The sequence below is a fragment of the Lycium barbarum genome, chromosome 8 (assembly GCF_019175385.1).
Source record: "Lycium barbarum isolate Lr01 chromosome 8, ASM1917538v2, whole genome shotgun sequence".
Taxonomy (NCBI): Eukaryota; Viridiplantae; Streptophyta; class Magnoliopsida; order Solanales; family Solanaceae; genus Lycium; species Lycium barbarum.
The window spans coordinates 85635781-85660830 of NC_083344.1; the positions used below are offsets into that span (position 1 = coordinate 85635781).

At 37.7% G+C, this 25050-nt stretch overlaps 1 protein-coding gene across 1 annotated transcript; it reads left to right on the top strand.

Moving 5' to 3' along the window:
• The first annotated feature begins 1102 nt into the window (after nucleotides 1-1102).
• On the top strand, nucleotides 1103-3939 carry LOC132606270 (trihelix transcription factor ASR3-like). Its single transcript, XM_060319683.1, has 2 exons — nucleotides 1103-2367; nucleotides 3342-3939. Exons 1-2 carry the CDS (start codon nucleotides 1729-1731, stop codon nucleotides 3702-3704), a joined length of 1002 nt encoding a protein of 333 aa, XP_060175666.1. The 5' UTR covers nucleotides 1103-1728; the 3' UTR covers nucleotides 3705-3939.
• Nucleotides 3940-25050: the final 21111 nt, after the last annotated feature.

Here is a 25050-nt window from a genome sequence, read left to right on the forward strand (position 1 = left end):
CATTTTCTTTCACCTATTAGATCTTAATTGCTCTTAATATCAATTTTTGGGTTAATAATGTGCATGTTTTTAACTGAATTATGAGATGACACATGTAAAACCTTTAATTAAATAAGTGATACTAATTATTAGTCTACAAGCCTCAAGCACAATAACCCAACATATCCAGGTTAATCAAACAACTAAACATCAATTGAATTCAGCAATGATGGAGTCGACTTCACTGAGCACAAGATCATCAAGTTTCAGCAACCACCAAACTTCAACCGGAAACATCTCAAGAGTTCTAACTAGTATATATAACAATTAAAAAGTTTAGCAAAACTCGATTGTTATAATTCGAATTCCTTGTACAATTATGTTTTAAAATAAAAAATACCTCAAAACCCAAATTCGAAAACACCCAATAATTTCCCAATAAATTTTAGAATTTAAAATTCAACTCCAGTTCTGATGACCATTCAACAACAACGATCTACAATTTTTTTGTTTTTGGCACAAATTCAATTCCAGCAACAAGTATTAACATAAATCAGTTTAATAATGACTTCTCAGCCAAGAAATGAACAAAGTTCAAAAACTTTTCTGAACTTCGAATTTGTTCGTATTGGTTCCTTCGATGCGTCATGTGTTTGTGACTAAATGGATTAAAAATGGGATTCCGTTTGAATTAGACTATTTTTTTTTTTTGTGATAATGAATTAGACCATTAATATTAGATGATAAACAGTAAGTGTCGAAAAATACTTTTAGGTGCTAAAACTGGTTTCATAAATAAGCAGTTATGTGTTTGGATAGCGAAGTGCTGACAGTAATAAAGAGTTAGTGTGTTTGGTAAAAAGTACTCCTTTTTAAATGACCCGAATGTCCTTATAGCTATCAGAAAAAATGTATATTTAAAATATTTTTTTATTGACGGAAATGTAATAGAGAAATAATTAAAAAGTTATGTTTCAGGCTGAGTATTTCAATTTTCAAAAATTATAGAAGATATTATGGATAAGAATAAATCAAATTCTGAAGTAATGTCAAACAAAAGTCACCTAATAAAATTCCCTATAAGCTATATATATGCCTGTACAGATCTTGGTGTTATGATGACTGTTGGCTTAGCCTCATGTGTGATTATGCTCATCAAATTCTTTCTTCCATGCAGCAAATGACTATTAAGCCCTTTTCCCTCAAATCCCATCTCACTCACCTCCCTCTGCAAGAAATTTTTTTGGGGTTGTAAATATGTCAGTTTGAATGGATTTGTTTGGCCTTTTCTTATAATTTATCAAATTGTTTCTTGCTTTATCTCTCCCAAAATAAAAGAAAAAATGACCACATCATCTCCTACTTCTTTCATTTTGTTCTGAACAACTTATATTAGTGGTAGAAATAAGTAGTTTTAGATTTGAACTTTTACTTTTCAAGATCTTTTGACAATTTTTAGGGGATCTAGCTAGGAGCTTTCAATAAAGACAGCTAATTTTTAAGAAAAGGTAGAAGAAAAGATTATGGTGATTACTGCAGCTGCCACTTCACTTTTACTACTACTTGCTTCTCATCATTCCCATTTGCAAATTTCAAAACCATCCACATGATTTAAACCTTAGAACCATGTAAATAAAACCTTCATTTGACCCTGTCCTTTTCTTGAAGCACCAACTTAAAAATTCCTCCACAAAAAGCCAAAGGAAAAGACCTTTTTTTTTCCTTTTTGCCTAAAGTTGATTTTTTTGCATGGATAGTGGAGGAAGTAGTAACATTATGTTGAGGGACTATAGGAAAGGGAATTGGACAGTGCAAGAAACAATGGTTCTTATAGAAGCAAAAAAGATGGATGATGAAAGGAGAATGAAAAGACAAGATAGTGAAAGAGGGAATAAACCAGGAGAATTAAGATGGAAATGGGTGGAAGATTATTGTTGGAGAAATGGTTGTTTAAGGAGCCAAAATCAGTGTAATGACAAGTGGGATAATCTCATGAGAGATTTCAAGAAAGTGAGGGAATACGAAAGAAGAGTGGCTGAAAAATTAGCTGAAGGGGATGGAAGTAATAATATGCAGTCTTATTGGAAGATTGAGAGGAATGAAAGGAAAGAAAAGAACTTGCCTACTAATATGTTGCCTGAGATTTACGAGGCATTAGTTGAAGTTGTGGACAAAAGAGGTCAAAAAGTGCTTATTGGTGGTAGTGGTACTTCTTACAATCCAAGCACAACTTCTTTGTCTCCAACATTGCAACAACAACCCCCCATTCAACTTCAAATTGCAGCTTTGCCACTTCCACCACCACCACAACTATTATCACCACCAGCAATAGCACAACAACAACCACCTCAGCCACCTAATCTTCCTTACACTCAACCTTTACCCACAGTAGGTATTCTTTCTCTCGCATTTTTTATTATATGGGAAAGTAAATTAATAAGAATCAAACACATTTATTAGTACATTGATTGTATAGTCACTATTCACCAACTAGTAGTACTATTGGGAAGTCCATTCTCATTTGCATCTAATAGCATTCAAGTCCTACTTGGATGTACTGTCTATATTGGTAACTTAACTGTGATCACTTGATATCTTCAATGAAGGTAAGTTAGTTTCCCTCATCTGTATTGCATTAGAATCTTGCTTTCTAGACTTCCGTTATAATTTGGACGTCCTTTTCCTCCTTTCTACATGGAATAATCATAAATTTTATTTTGTTGAGCAATAAATTAGTAGTGTACTCCCCAAAAGCATAAATAAACTCTTTGTTTTTAGGTATATTTAAGCTAATAAAAGTATGTTATCCATCCATGCCAATGAATTTTTCAAGACTCGTCATTTATCCTAGTACTAGTATAGTGTTCTGAACAGCCTGCATATCATTCTTGTTTATTGCCCTCCTTTGTATATTGAATTCATTTTCTAGCTCTCTTCTCTTTGTATCTATCTCTCTTGGCCTCTTGGGTGCGGTTGGCAGGGTTTAGTGCCTTGTAGAACTAGACCTTAAATTACATTTCACTAAAAATGCAGAAAACTTTATTTTTGTACTTCTTAAATTTTATTAGGAGTTTGAATTGAGCGAAATAAGCCGTGAAAATTCATACAGCTAATCTCAACTTGCTTGGAATTAAGGTGTTTTTTTTTTTTTAAATTGTTTCCGATGAATTCAACCTATAATTAAGGTATTAGTTGTTGTTGTTTGGAGTTGGACCTTGCATTTATGACAAATCTTACACCAGGAAAAAAGTTGACTATTTGACTGTTTAATTTTAACCACTCAAGATTAGTGGACACCTAATATATATACATTTAATTAGTGTTGATATATGGTTTGGTTTACATGTGTTTATGTTTTGGAGATGTGTGATAGCTCAGAACGTGATAGAAGTGAGCATTCAGATTCACCAGCCAAGAGAAGAAGAAAAGGAGATCAAGGAGAAGCTGGAACAAGTAGTGGTAATAACAACTTGCAAGAAGTTGGGTCTGCAATCTTCAAAAGTGCTGCCATTATAGCAGAGACTATTCAGGCTTCTGAAGAAAGAGAAGAAAGAAGGCACAGAGAAATGTTGAGCTTACATGAAAGAAGGCTGCAAATTGAGGAATCCAAAGCTGAGATTAATCGACAAGGCATCAATAGTCTTGTTGATTCTGTTAATAGACTTGCCAATTCTATCCTTTCGTTAGCTGCTAACAACAACCACCAACCACCTCCACCTACATAGTAAAACACATATTGGTATAGCCAGAGAGAGACTAATTAATTACAATTGTTTGTATATATAGGTGATGAGCTGATTATCATTAATTAATGGCTTAATTAATTCATCATGTATCTTGTGTCATTTTGTGGATAATATTCCACGTAAGATGTGTGTCTGTCTCTCTCTCTCTCATGTAATATCAAATTAAAGGCTTGTTTGTAAAACTATTCATTAATCCATTTACTCTTTTGTTGTACACTTTCTCTATGGTCTCTAACTTCATTTCGTTGATACTTACTAAAATATTTGGTCTTACTGTCTTCAATAATTGGATGTTTGTGCCAAATGGTATTTGGCAGCAAATAATGCCAAATACCTGTTTCCCACCCTTGGCAAAGAGCTATATTTCACATGATGTCGGAAGCCAGCTTGTAAGCACATTGATTATTTCATTGAATGCCTATTGTTATTTTCTAAGTATCAACGACTATTTTATTGAATACTTGTTATCTCTTATTAATACATTATACATGTATGGAGTTTACTCTGCCCATGAAGGTTTCGCCGTACAAATGGGAAGGAATAAACTAGTTTCTTTTATTTCTATTGAAATTTGAATTGTGATTTCCAAGTTTTGCACTAACTTTTACTGACCACTTGGTCATACTCTTGAGTCAGAGCAAATTAAAAGTTCCAATGTCTAAAAACCGCTACTAGTTTTATAGATGTACGATTGTATATGATTTTGTACACATGTGATTAGAGTAGAAGATTAATAGGTAGATGTTTAGTTCCTTATTAGTATTGTTATTATTACTCAGATCCCCTACTAGCTTATTCTTCGATTTTAGTATGATTTGTTGTTTTCTCTGCTTCGGTAATTATCATATTATTTGTTGTTGCTATTGTTCTCTTCTCCGTTGTTGTCAGTATGACTTCTTTACTAATGTATTTGCTTTACCTATTTGATTTTTGATATGAGTTACTTAAGCCGAGAGTCTATCAGAAATAACATCTTTACCTTCAAAAGGTATATATAAGGTTGCCTAAAACCACTCTCTCTGGACCCTACATATGAAATTATACAATATGTTGTGTTACACCTATTGCATCCAAGGGTGAAATGAGTACACACAATGGAGAACCAAAGTTCAAAACTCAATAGACAGAAAGATGTTAACTACTTTCTTTCCATATCAGTCTAAAGCTTGATGATAAGTAGATAGTATTTCTTATAATAGGCACACAAGACCATTATGAAATAATTACTCTTTCTTTGTAATTTTGATTTAGCTAGACTAGAAAATAGAGTAGTGAGGAAACATGTATGTGGGATATATGTGTAGGGTATAGCAAAAGGACTGGTCAAACGTGCCCCAGTCAAATGATCTCTGGAGCACTGGACTGGCATTTACAAAATGGCCATTTATGTGCTATTATTGGTGTCAGTCTTGTGAAGGCTGTGGTTATGGAATCGTTGGGCTTTCCCTTTCCCATCACAGGACTGAGGAGCTATTATTATTGGATACCCCTTGTTAGACTTTTCTGACATAAAGGGCGTACTCCCTTTGTTTTTTTAGGCAGAGATGGGTATTTCAGCTTTTTGCCTCTGTCCAAGTTAATTACTGTACTTCTTAATTTATACATATACATTTTTCGTGGTTATAATCGCAAGAAAGAATACAATTGTGGTGAAATTGTATCGGGCTAAATTCGTACAACACAGTTGGAACAATACCGATAAGCCACGTGGCTTAGAGGATAAGTTGAGGAACTGCTCAGTCCGGGAGACTGTTGGAATAGCTCCGGAAGAGAGCTCAACGGGCTGCCGCTACAAATTGGGTTAGACGTTATCTCCTGGTGTTGTTAGGCTTAATGGTCCTCTTTATTGCTCATGATTATTATTATCCAATTAATATTCATTATGGGTAGAGGCATGATACATGGAATATGTGCCCCTAGCTCTTACTATAAATAGGGATTGTCATTCCCGTTGTAAGGTCATGAAATTGAAGAGAATACATAACTCCCATATACAATTGCTCCATTTTAAAGTTCTTTTCTACTTTGCTAAGTTATCTGTCACAAGCTTGGTCGGAGGAACTAGTACCGGGTTCAATCGAGACTCAGGCTATTCCTAACCTTGCTTTGCTTTATTTCATTTTTGTCCAATTTAGTTGCATACTGTAGTAATTTATTGGTCATTTTGATCCATGTGTCCTTGACCACGAACACAAATTCAACTGAACAGTTTTTCAGGTAAACAGTTTGGCGCCCATTGTGGGGCCAGGACAGTTGTGTTTGTCACTGTGACCATCGTTTGTCTTACTTATTTTGCTTGAATTTTGTGGTTTCCTAAATATCCATTTCAGGTATGACAAGAGCAAACGACAACACGAATACCGGAAACAATCCGGACAACATTCCGCTAGGTCCGGACGGCGTGCCCCTCCAAGTACCATTGGATGGTTTACATGCTCAAGATCCAAACGAGGATGTAATAGGAGGGGGCAGGACCGCCGCACCACCGAAGACGACATTCCCATCGATGAGACTGGTGGTGAGGCAATGTAGATCCTAAGGGAGCGATATTACTCGATGATGGAGGAGATGGATCAGACGAGACAAGCCATCGCGTCTGGTTCGCAGGTCATATTCACGGTTCCCAGCGGAGTCCTCGCAATTCCTACCGGTGTAAACGCTGCCGCCGTAGATAGCAGACAAACCATAGAAAGGAACTGTCATGACCCAAACTGGAGGGCCATGACGGGCACCCGAGCCCTACTAGCCGAGCATCGCTAAAGCATGCTTCCATAACATAATCGTACACAAGGGTGGACCACGAGGGTCATCAGATGGTAACCTGCTAGATCATCAGCGAACTATACTGAAAAAGAGTGAGCCTAAAAGGACATACGTATATAGCCACGCTGGACAAACTGTACAAGCCGATGAGGCCATCATGAATACCTATACAACAAAATATAGGCCGAGAGGGCCATATAACGTCTACTGTACCACAACTGTCTACAAGCCTCTACTAGAGTGCATGACATGATAAGGTCGGGATCAGGCCCCGCCATACCCATATGTACAACAAAATATAACGTAAGAAAACACGATAGCAACTCCGGGACGAGTAGAGTGCTCCAATATCAGCTGGATGACAACCTACTCAGATGGGTCGTCAACCTGTCTACCTGGACTTGTGGGCATGAAACGCAGCATCCCCCAGGCGACAAGGGAATCAGTACAGACAAGGTACTGAGTATGTAAGGCAAGAAAGTAACATAAAGAAGACATGAAAGTACATAGGATAAAAGGGTTGCACATGTATCTCTGAACTGCCTTTGAGGGCCAATGATATGCATAAATACTATATATATGCGTATATATCTCCAGCTCATATATATATATATATATGAGTATATAACGCCTATCAAGCCTCTGTGGGCATCCCGTCGTATCATATCAGCCTCTGTGGGCATCATCATTAACATATGACTAGCTGATCAGGTGGTAGTGCGTATATAACGCCGTAGCCTTCCCCATAACCCATATAGATATAATATAAGTATACGCGTAGATAACGCTTGTGGGGTCATAGTATGTACATATATACGCAATGCATGAATACGATAAGAGTATATCCTGAATCGATCGAAGTGACGTAAGGTTGTTACACCTCCGAACATCGTTATGAGATGGCATTTTCATCAACATGTGACTCTATGAAGCATACTGAATCTGGAGAAAGACTTGCTAAGAATAGTATTAGTAGAACATGAATCAACACAGAACATCTCTACCTGCTAACAATGGAATTATTATGGAGTAGCGTTACGTTTACGTTTCATTCATAAGGATCAGGCCAAATGAAGGAAAGTTATCCTTAACATACCTCAAGTCGTCAACACAATCCCACAACGCATCCGTCGAACTAATGCTCCGATCCTATAAACAAGGAAGGCATTTTCAAGCTTAGATTGTATTAGTATATCAAACGATAAATCGATTGTAAAATGAAATAGGTAGCATTTCCCCTATTTCTTAACCATCGCAATACATCTAACAATCAACACAACAACCTCATATGATCCTCTTTATACTCATATCATCAATATTTAAAGATGTACAAGAAAATAGTCCGATATATGCTTCGCATACGACGCCTATATACTTCCTTCTTCCAAATACACCAAGTATAACAACCTCAACATCTACTACTATCCATCCAACAAGATTTTAGCTCAAAACACATTAACAACATGGCTCAAAGCAAATTACAACTCAACATACACTCAAGTTCATATTTGAACCTTCCCTCCAACTTCTTCCCCTCCAAACCTAGTATAACCATCACATAAACTCATAAACATGGAATAAGATGGAATCTTACCTCAAGAACTCAAGAACACTTCAATTCCAAGATTACTTCACCTTGAAGTATCCTCCAAAGCTACTACAAAGAGGAGAAACAAGCTTCAACAACACTTTGGAAACTTTAAACACTTGATTCTTCTATTTTAATCCTTGATTTTGCTTAGGGATTGATTAGCTATGTTGGAGAGGGTTTCTAGAGGTGTTAGAGGTCAAGGGAAATGAGGAAAATGAGATTACATGAGGAGAATACGAAATATATATATATATATATATATATATATATATATATATATATATATATATATAAAGACTACCACTAACATTGATCTGTGTTGGCATCTGCGGCTGAAGATGGCCTCGCAAACCATTTCCAGAAATTTCTAGAAACTTTTTATCCATGGGCTCTCATATGCGACCATGATCTGTGACGCAGATGGCCATCAACGATGTAGATTATGCCTTACACTTCTCGAACTTCGTCGAAACGTATCTTCTTCAACTCGCATGATCCCGAACCTTTAGGTACCCACTTATAACTCATTTATGACCATTCCCTAACCTTTTAGAAAATTCATAATACCTTCGACTCATTTTAGTTTACTTACGATGCAAACGACACGATATCTTACGAGGTGTACCATCCTCCCCCCCTTAGAAACATTCGTCCTCTAATGTTAGACTCTCAGAAGTCTATGGAAATTTTGACAGAGTCTCCTCTGTAATCATATTACGACCAACCTGCCACACAGCCCAACAACATAGTGCAATGCCACATAGGGCAATAACAATCAATAACAACAATAGCCTCACACGACCAATAAAATAATTGACAATATAATGCAAACTTGAAGATGATGGTATTGTAGCCTGAGCCTGCTCTGGGATCGGAAACAAATGAGGATATCTAGACTTCATATCTTTCTCGGCTTCCCAAGTCATCTCCTCTATATTCTTATTTCTCCAGAGTGCTTTTACGAAAGCTACATATTTGGTTCGCAACCTACAAGCCTGGCGATCTAGAATAGTAACAGGGACTTCCTCGTAGGATAACTGCTCTGTAACCTGGACATCATCCACGGGTAAAACTATGGAAGGATCTCCGATGCACTTACGGGGCATGGATACATGGAAGACTGGATGTACAGACCCCAAGTATGAAGGTAGATCTAACTCATAGGCTCCTCGGCCTACTCTACGTATAATCCTGTAAGGTCCGATATATCTAGGGCTAAGCTTTCCCTTTTTACCAAATCTCATGACACCTTTCATAGGCGACACCTTCAGGAACACCCAATCATCTATCTGTAACTCCATGTATCGTCATTTATTATCTGCATAAGACTTCTGGCGACTCTGAGCTACTAGTAACCTCTCCTAAATGAGCTTAACCTTATCCACTGCCTGTTGGACCAATTCAGGTCCTATCAACCTTGATTCTCTGATTTCGAACCACCCGATAGGAGATCTACACTTCCGCCCATATAGGGCTTCATACGGGGCCATCTGGATACTGGAATAGTAGCTATTATTATACGCGAACTCAATACGCGACAAATGATCATCCTAGCTACCCCCGAAGTCTATCACACATGCTCGTAACATATCCTAAAACGTCTTAATAGTACGCTTATCCTGCCCGTCTGTCTGGGGATGAAATGCTATACTAAGGTTTACCTGAGTCCCCAATTCTTTCTAGAAGGTTTTCTAGAAGTTAGCTGTAAATTGTGCACCTATGTCTCCAATAATAGATACTAGAACACCATGAAGTCATACTATCTCCTTAATTTACAACCTCACGTAATCCTCAATGGAATAAGTAGTCCTGACAGGTAGAAAATGTGTTGACTTTGTAAGTCTATCAACAATCACCCATATCGAATCAAACCTACACTGGGAACGAGGTAAGCCTGTAATGAAATTTATATTAATTGCCTCCCATTTCCAACTTGGAATCTCTATATCCTGCAACAATCCACCAGGCTTCTGATGCTCAACTTTTAACTGCTGACAATTAGGGCATTGGGCCATAAACTCTGCTATATCCTTCTTCATACCATTCCACCAGTAAATCTCTCTGATATCATGGTACATCTTCATCGACCCTGGATGCATGGAGTAGCGGGAATAATGAGCTTCTACCAAAATCTGCTGACGTAACCTTGCAACATTCGAAAAACACAATCTGCCTCGATACCTCAGAACTCCGTCTCCGAAAATCTCAAAGGGTGACTTCTTTTTCTATGAGGATATATTCCTGTACTGAATCAAAGAAGAATCCTCATACTGGCGTTCCTCAACCTCAGCTACCAAGGATGATGTCTGTATCCTGAACTGTAACTCTTGCATCACCTGAGTCCAATAATCAAACTCCTAGGTTGGCTAACTGATGAAGCTGGTGAGCTAACTCCCTTTTATCTGCTCGCAAGTAAGACAAACTACCTATAGATCTGCGGCTAATGGCATCAACTACTACATTTGCCTTTACTGGATGGTATAGGATATAAACAACATAATCCTTCAACAACTCCAACCATCGCCTCTGACGTAAATTCAACTCTTTATGCTTAAAGATATACTGAAGGCTCTTATGATTTGTGCAAACATCAACATGGACACCATATAAATAATGTCTCCAAATCTTAAGTGCATGAATCACTTGAGCTAACTCCAAGTCATAGGTCGGATAGTTCTTCTCATGCTTCCTCAGCTGCCTCGAAGCATAAACAATAACCTTACTGTGCTGCATCAACACATAACCCAACCCGACGCTCGAGGCGTCACAATAGATAGCATTACCCTCTGATCCCTCTGGAAGTGCTAAAACTGGCGCTGAAGTCAGTCTGTTCTTCAACTTTTGAAAATTCTGCTCATAAGCATCTGTCCACTGAAACTTGGCTGCCTTCTGAGTCAACTTCGTCAGTGGTGCTGAAAGAGAGGAGAATCTCTTCTACAAATCTCCTATAATATCCTGCCAACCCCAGAAAACTCCGAACCTTATGGTATTGGCCAAGTCTTCACGACCTCTATCTTCTGAGTGTTACAGTTCACTTTTACGCGGGTGCATAAAAGCTACTAAGAACTTGTGGACCCTATTTGTATTTTATGTTTTTAGAGGCACCACCTAATTTTATTAAGGGAAATTAGGAAAATCAGATAAAAATGGTTTATCAAACAAGAGAAACATCCTTTTAAACCATAGTTCGAGGTAAGGGTTCTGGTGATCCCCTAGGGAAGGTTTTAAACACTCTATTATTAAGGATCCGTAGACTACCATTGACCTACAAGCTTCAATGTGTGATTAATGTGATTATTTGCTAAAATATTTTCTTTCCTGTAGAATTGTCATGCTAATCATAAAATTCCATTGTTTTGGCAAAAAATACCCTTCAAGGAAAGAGACTTGGTTTTAAAATATTATAAGGGGAAACCACTTCATTTCCGACCAAAACATACTCAAGATTCCTCTCAAGTAGAGTTGCTACTAACTTGGTCCAAATGTTATGATTTTAGTCCTTATAAGTTTTATTATATATATAGAAAAATAAATGGAGTATAGCCCTCTTATAAAATGGTATAGGTTTTAATGGATATAAGTAAAAAACTTCACTTGTTTTTTATTTGGTTTCATTAAAGCTCAATTAAGTCAACATCATCTAACCAAAGCTAATTTAGTCCCAAATTAAGGTTCAAGTAGAGTCTGTTTAAAACTTGTTCTTTCTGCTATAAGCCGTACCAAATAGGTCCAATTTTATTAGCCCAGAAAATCATCATTTTTTGCCATTTAAGGTCCAACAGGGGCAAAACGAGATGCAGTTTCAATCCATTTATTATGGTCTTAAGGCCCCAAATCATATCCCAATTTTATTAAGTACAAATGGTCTGGACGTTTTTCAGTTTAAAAGAGGCATATGGCCCAAGTCAATCACTTAATCCAAATCTTTATTGTATTTATCTACTCATATTTAAAACAGGTTTTGTGAAGTCCCAATTTTATCAAGTTGCATGTGATTAATCATATTGTACCGTGATCTTATCATTTTGAAAAAAAAAAACCTTTCTTTTTTGAGAAAAAATACTAACTCCTACGTGAATTCCCTAAGTTCTAATCACATTGGGGTTTTAATATTTACAAATGTTGTTTACAATATACAACTAATATACAAAAAATGAAAATAGATAAAACAAAGAAAGGTTAGGCTGGTGGGCCTACCTAAGCCTACCAGTTGGCCATTTTCACCGATAGCTGGGCCTTCAATCATTTCGACTATCTAGACTCGATCAAGAAAAGAAGAGTTGGGCCTCTGGCCCAACGAGTTTATCGACAGGAATGGCCTAAATGGCCCGTATGAAATTCCCATGCAAACAAAGAGTGGAAAAAGGGAAATATGGTTGGAAGGCACCTGGACTTAGTACATAATGTAACAAGAATCTTAAAAGAGGCACAACTATAATAGCATACATATACTCATCATATATAACTTAGTGCATGAATAAATTAATGAAGACAAAAGTCAGGCCCATACATACAAATGTACAAATTCAGATAAAAGGCAGGCCCAAATTAGAGAGAAATTGTACAAGAAACAAGCCTAAATGCGTACCAGTACACAACATATTAGGAAAAAGGCCCAAGAAGGAAAACAAGTGGGAAACAGGCCCAAACCATTATAATAAAAAAGTCGCAGGATGAAATTTCCAAGTTCAGATGAGTGATATACCAAGTTTATACTTGATATACAAACCCATATATATATATATATATATATATATATATATATATACCAGAGGTGTATGTATATAGAATGTATATCTCTGTATATCTTGATATACACCCTATGCATAACAGCTTAACAAGACAGAATTCAAAGCTCAAATTTAGAGCATATTGCACCTTGTTCAAATTTAGATTTCCATACACATCTTTTATATTGAAAAGGCTTAAGTCATCAACAGACCTTTGAACTTGTCCAGAAATTCCACTTGGACACCCCAACTGAGCCCAGTACCATCTAAACACTTAACTTCTACCCAAAATGTGTCATTTAGACACCCCTAGCTTAAACAAAAGTAAGACACGATGCGTGTAGTTCACACTCTGCTAATGTGGTAAAAAAAGCCAATGAAAAAGAGACATGTGGTGTCTAATTCCACATAATACAAATATAAAAACAAATACAAAGATATTTGTTTTTTCAACATTGAAATTAAAAAACAAAAACAGAAAGGCAATTATCTCTCTCCTCATTCATGTTCCCAATCCCTTTTTCTCTCGTCTTCACACTTTCATCTGCCATTGATGACCAAGGTTCCCAATTTCTTCTCCCTTTTCAATCCTCTATCTTTACTGATATATATATATATGTATATTCACTTTTTTAATCTCTTTCATGTCTATCCACAAATCCCTCTCCTTTCTCCATTTTAATTCATTAGAAATTTCATTGTTTTTCTTCAATCATGAGATACTAACATAATTCAAGTATTTCTGGTTCTTCTTCGTCCTCGTTCGGTGAGGGTTGTGGAAATGGAGTGTCGAGGTGGTGTGTATGGTGTATGACTTGATGTTTTAGAGGTTTTATATTTGAAAAAAATTGAACAAAGTTATTTTTTGAGAAAAAATGGAATATATATATATATAGTGATAACAGGGCGGTATGATTTTTGACAGACGAATATTGACTAATTTTAAATGAATGTTGGCGGAGATGATGGTGGTTTGGTGGAGGCAGTTATGGCGGCGGTGGATCTCTGACACCCAATTTCTTATTTTGGTGATATTAAGCTATGTTTATAGATGGGCTATCTAACTTTTTTTTGCTCGTGATGTTTAATTTTGATTATGTGGTTGTAAGGTGTTAGTGGAGCAATCAAGAAGTGAAATATCGGTGGCTTCAAAATTTTTGAAGAGAAAAAATATTATGGAGATAGGTGGGCTTGGTGCTGGAGGAAAACCATGATGGTTTGGTGCTAAATCCGGTGGTTATGTGTCACGACCCAACCCCGTGGGCCGCGACCAGTGCCCGAGCTGGGCACCTATACGTACCCGATACCCAGATTAACATATTAACAGAATAATAGTATAATAATAATACTAGGGGACGCTACAGAATTTAGCAGAAAAGCAGACTTGGCACACAGAAGCCGATAAGGCTGTCATAAAACAAAACATCCCAAACATATGTACAGAACCCACACAGATGTATCCACAGACCTCTACGGAACATATCATAATCATAAGACGGGACAGGGCCCCGTCATACCCTGAACAAAGTACATATCCAGATAGCAGTGACAGACTGTACCAAAAGATGGGCTCTGTAGAAGAGAGCGCCCCAAATAGCAGAAATGGGATCCTAAACGTGCGGATCAGCAAACCTGTCGTCTGTACCTGCGCGGCATGAAAACGCAGCCCCCGAAGAAAGGGGGTCAGTACGAAATATGTACTGAATATGTAAAGCGAAATCACAGAAATCAAATCATAATGGTTACAGAAAATGAGTACAAAATCCGGAGTGTCAAATGCATATTTCCAAAACAGACAGAATGTGTACAGAAACATATGTCATATCATATCCGGCCCCTGCCACGGGACTCGGCAGACAGAACGTGGTCACCCTCCCGACACTGGTGCCACAATACAGAGGAATCAGAAAAAGGGGCGTGGCCCCGTATCATAAAATGTCATATCAGAATGGCCATAACAGATCAGATCAGAATAGGCGGACATGGCACATCATACTCCACAGACCCATGTACGCGTATACCTGCCCCCTCACATCGGGGCGCGGCGAACAATGCAGAGAATTACGCTTGACAACATATCCTGGCCCGGGCTCAGTGTGGGGAACATTGGGACATCCACGAATGGAGTAGTGAGAAACTAATGCAATTTAAAAATATCATAAATGTTTTCAAAGACTCGATGAAGCGTAGCAAAGACAAACAAATCAAATGGAGTCGGACGAAATCAGAATTAATACAATTCGGATATCATAATAATTTACAGAAATATAACCTCCCTGAAGTCATTCCGAGTGTCAAAATAATTTATAAGATTTAATAGAATATTTAAAAAAATATTCTTTAAGCGATTAGTAGGGTAATCAAAACATTTCTTTCAAAAATCGCTTAAAAAGTAAGCTTTAGCAAATTAGGGGCAAACCCGGAAATAGTGGGCCCGCCTCGGGACAAATAAGGCGGCGGGATCAAATTTTGCCCTCTAAGCATATAGTATCACCTAAAAAGGTTATACAGACATTCTATGACTTTCTGAGTAATTTAGAGCAAAATTGCATAATTCCAGAAAAAAACGTATCAAAAATGATTCAATTCTACTGAAGGAAAAACTGAAATTTTGTCTTGCGGATTCCGAGGGCCAAGAGGTCCTTCGAGGCCCGGATCCGACCCTAACTCACTAAGGGCATGCCAAGGGAAGAAATAGGGTTGCTTTACATACCTTTCACGCTCCTTAAGCCTTTCCAAATTCACTTCCCGTTTCGTCGAAAAACTGCAATTGGTCAAGTTTACCAATTATAAGCTATGAATACCAAAGTTCCAATTTAATGCATATTTGGCTACCGAAATTTCGGCAGCACTTCCCCTATACATATAGCACCCCGAGAATTCAACTCGGCTATAAATCATCAACAACAACCCAAACGACAACAACAATATCAACAATGAACATTAAAAACATAAATATCCTTCAACTAGTCATTTTTCTCACAAGTTGACATAATCTTCAATTCAACCCAACTTTCAACTAAGATCAATAATTTCACATTCAACAACAATCATGATCATCACCATATAGTTCTAGAAACATTTCATATCGTTTTCCTCAAGATATACACTCGATATACATAATATACAACTTTCCGCCAAAGTCATAACTTATGCAAAACATCAAATCTTTGGCATACAACTTCATAACAAGTTTCCAACTTCCAAATTCATCAATGATCATCACTATTAGCAACCAAACAACTTCATTTCCTTAATGTCGGAAAATCATACTAAAACGACATAAGTTTCTACATTCCAATTCAATACAAACTTATATCATTCTAACTTCATTTACTTATCAAGCATTACAACAACACTCCAATACACTAAACAACTTAATTCATTTCTATTCCAAATCCAATATACCACGCGGCCATATGCTTATTTTTCCATATCAACTAAATTCATCCAACTTTCAATTCCCATATGCATTTCATCACAATCACAACTAGAATACAACATGAATTCAAATCTTCATTAGCATATAAGGCATGTATATACACGGCTATACCCATATACAACCTACCCATTTTGCAAAATTCCATTTCTTCATACAATCAACACATTTCCATATACTATAACACAAACAAAGCTTAATAACACAAAGACAAGGGATGAATTCTCACCTTCTCCTCAAGTCTCCTTCACTTGAATATATGATCACTTTGGAGATTCTAATGCTCCCCACTCCAAACCAACTACACCAAGATACAAAGGAACCTTGACCTAGTAGGAAATCAACAAGAAATGAATTTTTGAAGCAATATTTTTGGTACCTAAATTTCCAAGGCAAACCCGAAACCTCTTGCTCTTTTTTTTTTCTTTGTTGTTCTTATCTTCTAATTCCTTAAGTCTTCTATGATATATGTAATTGAAGGGCTTGGTCACATGACCAAGCACATGACCAACTAAAATTGGGCTTGGATCAAGGCCTTGTATGGCCGGCCATGACCCCTATTTTGGGCCTCAACTCCAATTAAATTTTTGAGCCCAATAACTTATAAATCACATTTTGTAATTCCCGAAACTAATTTCCAAAATTTCAAAATTACCCTTAGCCTTGTCCCACACTTTCATGATTCTATTCTTTCATGCATAACTCCTATGTTCAACAAAATATCAAATTGACCTTATATCTCAAGAATCCAATATAATTCAAGTTTCTCCAAACGTGTGAAAACACGGGATATAACATTATGGCGGTGGAGCCAGTCAATGATGGCGGGTGAAGTGATGATGAAACAAGGGAGAAATAGAGATTTGTGTTTTATTTTAATTGTTTTTGCTCTCGTTGACACTTGTCATTGGGGCCCATGTCAACAACATTATTAACGTAGTTCACGCTCTCATGAGCAGTGTGTAACACGCACAGTGCCAAGCTGGCCCGACGTGTCCAAGCGACACAGTAAAAGTAATTTTGAAGGGTTTAAATGGTAGGATTCTCAGTTGGTGGGTCTAAATGGATTTTATGGACAAGTACGAGGGTTTGTTGATGACTTAAGCCTATTGAAAACACTATATCCTCAGACACCATTTTGACAAGAAAATGTAGAACATGTTTTTGTTCAGAAAAATGCAACTATGTAAACATTTGAAGAGACAGGGCCGACAAGGTAAACATGACATTCAAATATTCAGAGACAAACAACTATCCAACTAGCACTCTTATGGAACTGATCCCAGTATTACCAAATTACTTCACAACAGATAAGACATGCTTTCATTTTTCAGATAATACGCAAATACTAAGGCAAGATTTCATGGTTTTCTGATGCTTAATGTGGACATATATACAGAAATGCCATCCAGATGTGTATATGAACTTCAGAGTACTATTAGCATGCATTCTTACACATAATCTTAATACTATCATGCTTTAAAAAAGAAGAACAAATACCAATACAACTAACAGAGCTGAAAACAAACTGCAGGACCAGATGCTAACTTTGAAGATATCCAAGTCTCTTAGTTTGTCTTAAGCTTTGTTTTATTTTTACTTAAATTATAAACCTACTCCTCTTGTTTGAGAAGCTGCTTATATGCATTTAAAAGTCTCAAAGTCAGCTTGCTGGAAGTGTGTTTCCGCAAGCCTTTGAGTGGTACACTAGGCTAAAGTTAGTCTAGGGGTATTAGTGGTCCTTGGCTAGAGTTAGTCCAGTGAAGGTGCTTGCAATCGGAGTATTACAAGTGTGGAAGGACTACGGGGGTTAGTTCCTACGTTGCATAAGCGTTATTGTAAGGGTGAAGGATTATGTGAGTTAGTTCCTAGCTTATGATAGAGTTGTAACCTGAAGTTGGTCATGTAGTGGAGTTGAAATCCTATTGGGATAGGTCATGATTTTTTATCCCTTGAGTAAGGAATTTTTCATGGTAAAATCTTGTGTCCTTTACATAGTGCAAGGGACCTGGTTCAACTGGTACACAACCAGGTCCCTCCATATTTTATGGTGAACGCACAACTTATAACAATTGGTATCAGAGAAGGCCCTTTCTAAAAGGCTAACACCTAGAAAGGATCCTCAGTCTAATGGGTGCTCCACTAAACTCAGAAGAAGGATACTCGATGACAACACCACCACGGGCAAATGATGGGTCCGACATGGAACATTTCACCCGCAAGTTTCAAATGATGATTAGAAGGGACAGAGATCCAGCAAAACGAATTTGATTCCCAAGAAAGCATATAATGAATACGAGTCAATAGTGTCACTCATGGCCAAGTCAGATCCAGATGGTATAGATGAGAAAGTCAAGAATGAAACAGATTGAGGGGGTAAAAAATGGTACATGGATAGCGGCTGCTCAAAGCACATGATCGGTGAAAAGGACAACTTTCTCTCACTCTAAACTTTTCAAGGTGGGAGTATATCCTTTGGAAACGATAAGAAGGGGTACATTCTTGGAGTAGGCAAATTCAGGAGAACACTTGCTCATGCCATAGAAAATGTATACTTCATAAATGGTATGAAATATAGCCGGTTAAGCGTGTCTCAAATTTGTCACAGAGGAAATGAAGTCAAGTTGCTGTCTTGCTCTTGCACAGTCACAAGTCTCAAAACTGGTGAAGTGGTTTTGGTTGCCATGAGATTAAAAAATGTGTATGTCACAGACTTTGGCTCCCAAGACGGAAGTGATTTGACCTGTCTGAGTGCGATTGAGGAAGATCCTGAGCTCTGGCATAGACGACTGGGGCATGCGAGCTTTTCGTTATTAAACAAACTTTCTGTGAAAGACCTGGTTCGTGGATTACCAAAGTCAAAGTTTAAGGATCACAATACTTGCGATGCTTGCATAAGAAGGAATCAGGTGAGATCTCCTTTAAACCCAAGAAAGAAGCAAGTACCTCGAGGCCCTTTGAACTTCTTCATATGGACTTCTGCGGACTAATAAGAATACCCAGCAGAGGAGGAAAGAAATATATGTTTGTAATAGTTGATGACTACTCTAGGTTCACCTGGACCTTGTTCTTAAAAAGTAAAAATGAGACATTTCCTGTGTTTCACGCCTTTGTTAAGAAGATCCAAGTAAATCTTGGGACCTTTATCACGAGCATTAGATCTGATCATGGGACTGAATTCGATAATGCTTAGTTTGATAATTTTTGTACTGACAATGGCATCAGTCACAATTTTCTGCCCCTAGAACACCTCAACAAAATGGTGTTGTGGAGCGAAAAAATAGAACTCTTGAAGATATGGCAAGAACAATGTTAATAGCCAGTAGGGTGTCCAATATTTTCTGGGCGGAAGCCGTGAACACTGCGTGTCATGTAATAAATAGATGTATGATCATGTATCTACTTGAAAAAACTCCATACGAGCTGTTAAATGGAAGAAATCCCAAGTTGACTTACTTAAGAGCTTTTGGCTACAAATGCTTTGTACTCAATAACAGCAAGGAAGCTCTGGGAAAATTTGATGCCAAAAGTGATGAGGGTATCTTCCTCGGGTACTCTTCTTATAGCAAAACATACAAAGTCTACAACAAAAGAGCAAACAATGAGGTGGAAAGTGTGCATGTAATTTTCGACGAGTCTAGCTTTCAAGGGGATGTCAGGGTTCCACATGATGAAGAGGAAGATGGAGTTGTTCCAAAAGTTCCAGATGAAGATATTGAAATCTCCAATGGGAAGATTGAGCTGATGAATCAAATCAAACTAGTCGATGAAGAAAATGTTGATAATTCTCCAGAGGAAGCAGAGGAACTTGTCTCTCAGATCACTACCTAGAGGCTGTGCATAGAATGACAGTTGATGTATTAGGAACTCCGAAAGTCGATCAAGGAAGTGGTGGAAATGGATCAATGGATGCTAACAACGGATCCAACAATGAAGAAGCTGGTCTATCTATTCCTGCAGTTCGAACATCCACCTGGAAGCTCAGAGGATCTTAACCTCTTCACAATGTAATTACTCCTGTAAACTCAGGCATTCAAACCAGATCTAAGGCAAGAAGAGCTTCTATGCAAGAAGAGCTTCATCAATTTGAAAGAAACAAGGTATGGTACCTGGTTCCTCGACCATCTGATAGAACTGTGATAGGCACCAGATGGGTGTTCCGTAACAAGCTTCACGAGCTTGGGAATACCACCACAAACAAGGCAAGACTGGTAGTTCAAGGCTACAATCAAGAAAAATGAATAGACTATGATGGGACGTTTGCTCCTGTGGCCAGAATGGAGGCAATCAGGATTCTAATAGCTTTTGCATCCTATATGGAATTCAAGCTGTTCCAAATGGATGTCAAGAGTGCCTTTCTAAATGGGTATTTAAAGGAAGAAGTATTTGTCAAGTAATCTCCTGGTTTCAAAAATAATGAACATCCAGAACATGTGTTCAAAATTGACAAAGCTTTATATGGTCTGAAACAAGCCCCTCGAGCTTGGTATGAAAGATCGTCAAAATTGTTTCTTGAAAATAGTTTCACCAGAGGAAAGATTGGCAACACTCTATTCTTGAAGAAGAGAGGAAGAAGTCTGTTGATTGTACAAGTGTATGTCGATGACATTATCTTTAGAGCCACAAGTGATTCACTGTGTAAGGACTTTGCAAAGCTTATGGGAAGTGAACTCGAGATGAGCATGATGGGTGAGCTGAACTTCTTTCTTGATTTACAAGTAAATCAGACCCCAAAAAGTTCTATGATCGGTCAACAGAAGTACATCAAGGAGTTGCTCAAACGTTTTGAAATGGAGAATGCCAAGACTATCGACACTCCGATAGCTACTGCCACTTGACTTGATATGGATGAATATGGTGATCCAATAAATGAGACAATGTACAGGGGTATCGTAGGATCTTCTGTATCTAACAGCTAGCAGGCCTGATATAGTATTTAGTGTCAGATTATGTGCTAGATTTCATGTCAAGTCCCAAGGAATATCTCTTGAAGGTTGCCAAAAGAATTTTGAGATATCTCAAGGGAACACCAGGCCTTGTCCTTTATTATCCCACAAGAGACAGCTTTGAATTGGTTGGATATACAGGTGCTGACTATGCTAGTTAATTGGTCGATAGAAAAAACATAACCGGAATGGCTCATTTTCTAGGATCGTGTCTGATATCTTGGGGTACGAAGAAATAGAACTCATTTTCTCTCTCAACTGCCAAAGCCGATTATGTTGCTGATGCCTCTTGTTGTGCTCAATTGCTGTGGATCAAGCAACAACTTGAAGACTTCGGTCTTCTCACTGACTGTGTTCCTTTACTATGTGACAATACAAGTGCACTGAACATGGCCAAGAATTCAGTTCACCATAAACAAACCAAACACATCGATGTTAGACATCACTTTCTAAGTGATAATGTTGAAAAGGTTTTGATACGTATGGAGTTCTGCAAGATAGAGGACCAAGTTGCTGAAATCTTCACAAAAGCGTTGAGTAGGGAGCATTTGGAAAGAAATTGTTTGGAGCTGGGATTGATCAAGCCTAACTAAGCCTCCAAAATATTTTTGGCTATGTAGAGGGGAGAGCTGCAATGCAGTAAAGTGTTTTTCAGCAAGCATCTAACTCATTTTTACACTGTTACAGTTGTACATGCATAGCAGTCTTGGAAGGCAAAGTTGGCATACGAGACAGTGCACATTTCAGAGTTTCTGCCAAAATCTATCATGAAACAGCCCAGAGACCTGGTCTTTGAGGCTCAGGCTAGCAGTATACTCAATTATTGTATAAATCTTGAAATTGTTACAAATTCCAAGTCATCGACGTACCATCCTACTCAACTGCCAAAATATTCCCATTAATACGTGTCTCTCGTTTCTTTCTCCTCCCACTAATCTGAAACCTTGCTGAATTTCTCCTTGTCTCTCCCTCACTAGAATTCGTCCCTAACAACTTCTAGGGATCAATCCTCAAATCTCACCAACAATAATCTGTCTACACTCTCCTCAAAGCCTCAAATCTCCGGCTCCTCCCGAATTCGCAAAAGTCACACTTCCAAAAAATTCATAGCTTCCCTGACTGCCTCTAGCTCAATCAACCCAAATACCAAAACGATAGATCGAACTGCATGTCAAAGTAATTCACTCTCCAACAAAGACATTGACAACTCGTCTGCACAGTCAGATGGGTGTTTCTCTAAACAAGGGATGAGTGAATTAGATCTACTACAAAGTGAAGCTGAAGTTCTGGTTATCATGGAAAAAACCTTACGAGCTATGATAAATGATAAAAGTGCTATTATGCTATGGAGTATAAGGTTTCCATCTTATCGCAGGTTTCAAATGAAGGACTCAGTCTATCTGCAAGGGAATCTAAATCTTCACCTGCTATCGTGCAGAATGCAGCGATTGACGCCTGATGTGCCATGAAATTATGACACATCTAATGCTTTTTAACTCTAAGTTTACTTGTTTTCGAGTAAGTTTGTGTTAGTTTGATGTGTTTTGTGTGTTGTGCAGGTATTTCAAAGTTAGAATGCTCGACAAGTTAAAACAAGGAAATCAAGGTATTCTGTACTGGTGTGCACTAAGTACGGACCGTCGTCATGTCGACGGTCCGTCATTTTGTTCGTAGAAATGCATGGAGAGTTCTTGCAGCTAAGGAAGATCGACGCTATGCAGAGCTGGTAGATTGACGGGCCGTTAACATGTTCGACAGTCCGACGAGTTGCATCGTCGACATACATCCTACAAAGTGAAAAGTGTCATCAGACCGTCGAGTTGCATCGTCGACATGATCGACGGTCGTCGAAGTGCAAACATGGTTGAGGTTCTGCAAAGTGAAATTTTGTCATCAGATCGTCGTCATGCACCGTCAACAATTCGACGACCGTCAAAATCGAAAGAAGACCCGTAGGGTTGCAAACCGACCTGGAACTGGATTAGGATTAATTATTTAGAGTTTAACTTGTATAAATACCAGTTTAGGTTTTATTTTACAGACATCAGGAGTTTTAGACTTGTAGGAATTACTTTTGGGTTTTTAGTACAATTGAAGATTTTCCAGACAATTACATTTGTTTACTTTCAAGTTTTATTCGTAAGTTCAATACAAAATCCAATTATGCAATATTCAATCTTTTATTGTTTTCTTGTTGCCATGAGTAGCTAAACACCTTTACTAAGGTTGTGAACCCAAGGATAGGTGTTTTGTGATTGGGATTCTAATTGTTACATGCATAATGGATTGTTAGGATTTATTTGTTCTTCGTTTTCTTCATATAGTTAGTGGTTGCAAACATTAGCTAACGCCATAAACTTTGGTTTATTTGGGAAAATAACTAGGGTTTGGTAAGAACAATAACGAGAACTCAAGGCTTTAAACCTTGTTTCATAAATTCACTTAGGAATAAGAGAAATTTACTTGACATAATTAACCGTTCTTCATGCATACTTTCTTATCTTTTGAAAAAGCATAGAAAGAAATAATATTTTTTTATTGGGAAATAGTCTAGATTCACATAGAGGTTAAGTGCATCCATACAAACGATTCATTAGAAGTATATCAAGATCAAGACCCATGATCATACACTTTATCTGACGGGGGCACAACCTTGGTTCTTTTTACCCATATATTTACAACTTTAAATTTTAGTCGCTTTAAATTAGTCCACAAACCAAAACTCTCATAAAACCTTTTTTATAGAATACACCAGGACCGCAAGATTAGTATAATACTTGTTTAGTAAACTTTTCACACCATATTCTTTGTGGGATTCGACCCCAACCTTATTGAGTTACTATATTTGACATCATCCGCTTTACGCTATTAAAAGGTGTAATTTGAGCGTATCAAATTTTAGCGCTGTTGCCGGGGAATACGGTTTTGAAATTAATAAATAGTGTTTACTTTTCTTAAAGTCTTTGTCCTATTCCAACACACCTTATTTGCTACCTTGTAAACCAGGTGATCATGGTCAACAACGAACTTCCAGTCGACAACGTTTTGGCTGATGAATCAGAAGCAGATGAAAACTTTGCATTTGCAATAATTCATCCAAGGGTGACTGCTACTACTGTTAAGTTTGACCAATACCTTAATCATATGCTTAAACAAGAGGGATACTTTTGGAATGCAGTCGATGATGATCCTTAGCTACATATAACAAACATTCTGGAGGTATGTTCTTATCATATCCAAAGGCGTGTGACTCAAAAAGCTGTTCGGCTGAAACTTTTCAAAACATCTTTAGCCGGAGAAGCGAGAAAATGGTTCACAAAGCTTCCCCGAAACTCTATTTTTTCATGGGAAGAGATGGTCAAAGTTCTTCTCAGGAAGTGGTATCTCCCGAGTAAAAGAGCTGAAATTCGTAATTAGATTTACGAGTTCAAACATAGTCATGGGGAGAAACTTTTTAAATCTTGGGAGAGGTACAAAGAATAATTGGATAGGAGTCCGAACCATGGTTTCCCAAATCACATTCTGAAGGAGAAGTTCTACAGAGGGTTGGATCCTATGACCCATGTAATAGCCAATAATGCTGCTGGCGGGTGTTTTATGAATAAGTCCTATGCTAATATTACTGATATACTTGACCGACTGACTACACATAGTCAAGTATGGCATTCGAGTAATTCTGATGGGTTATCACTTGGGACACCATTGATCCAAAATATTGTGAAGGATAGCCAGGAGACGCAGCAAACATTGACATAGCTTGCCACTAATATCTCTTTACTGATGAATAGATTGGATGATAGAGAGGCGAAGAAGGTGAACGTTTATGAAGATATCTCAGGCATGCTGCCTGGAATGT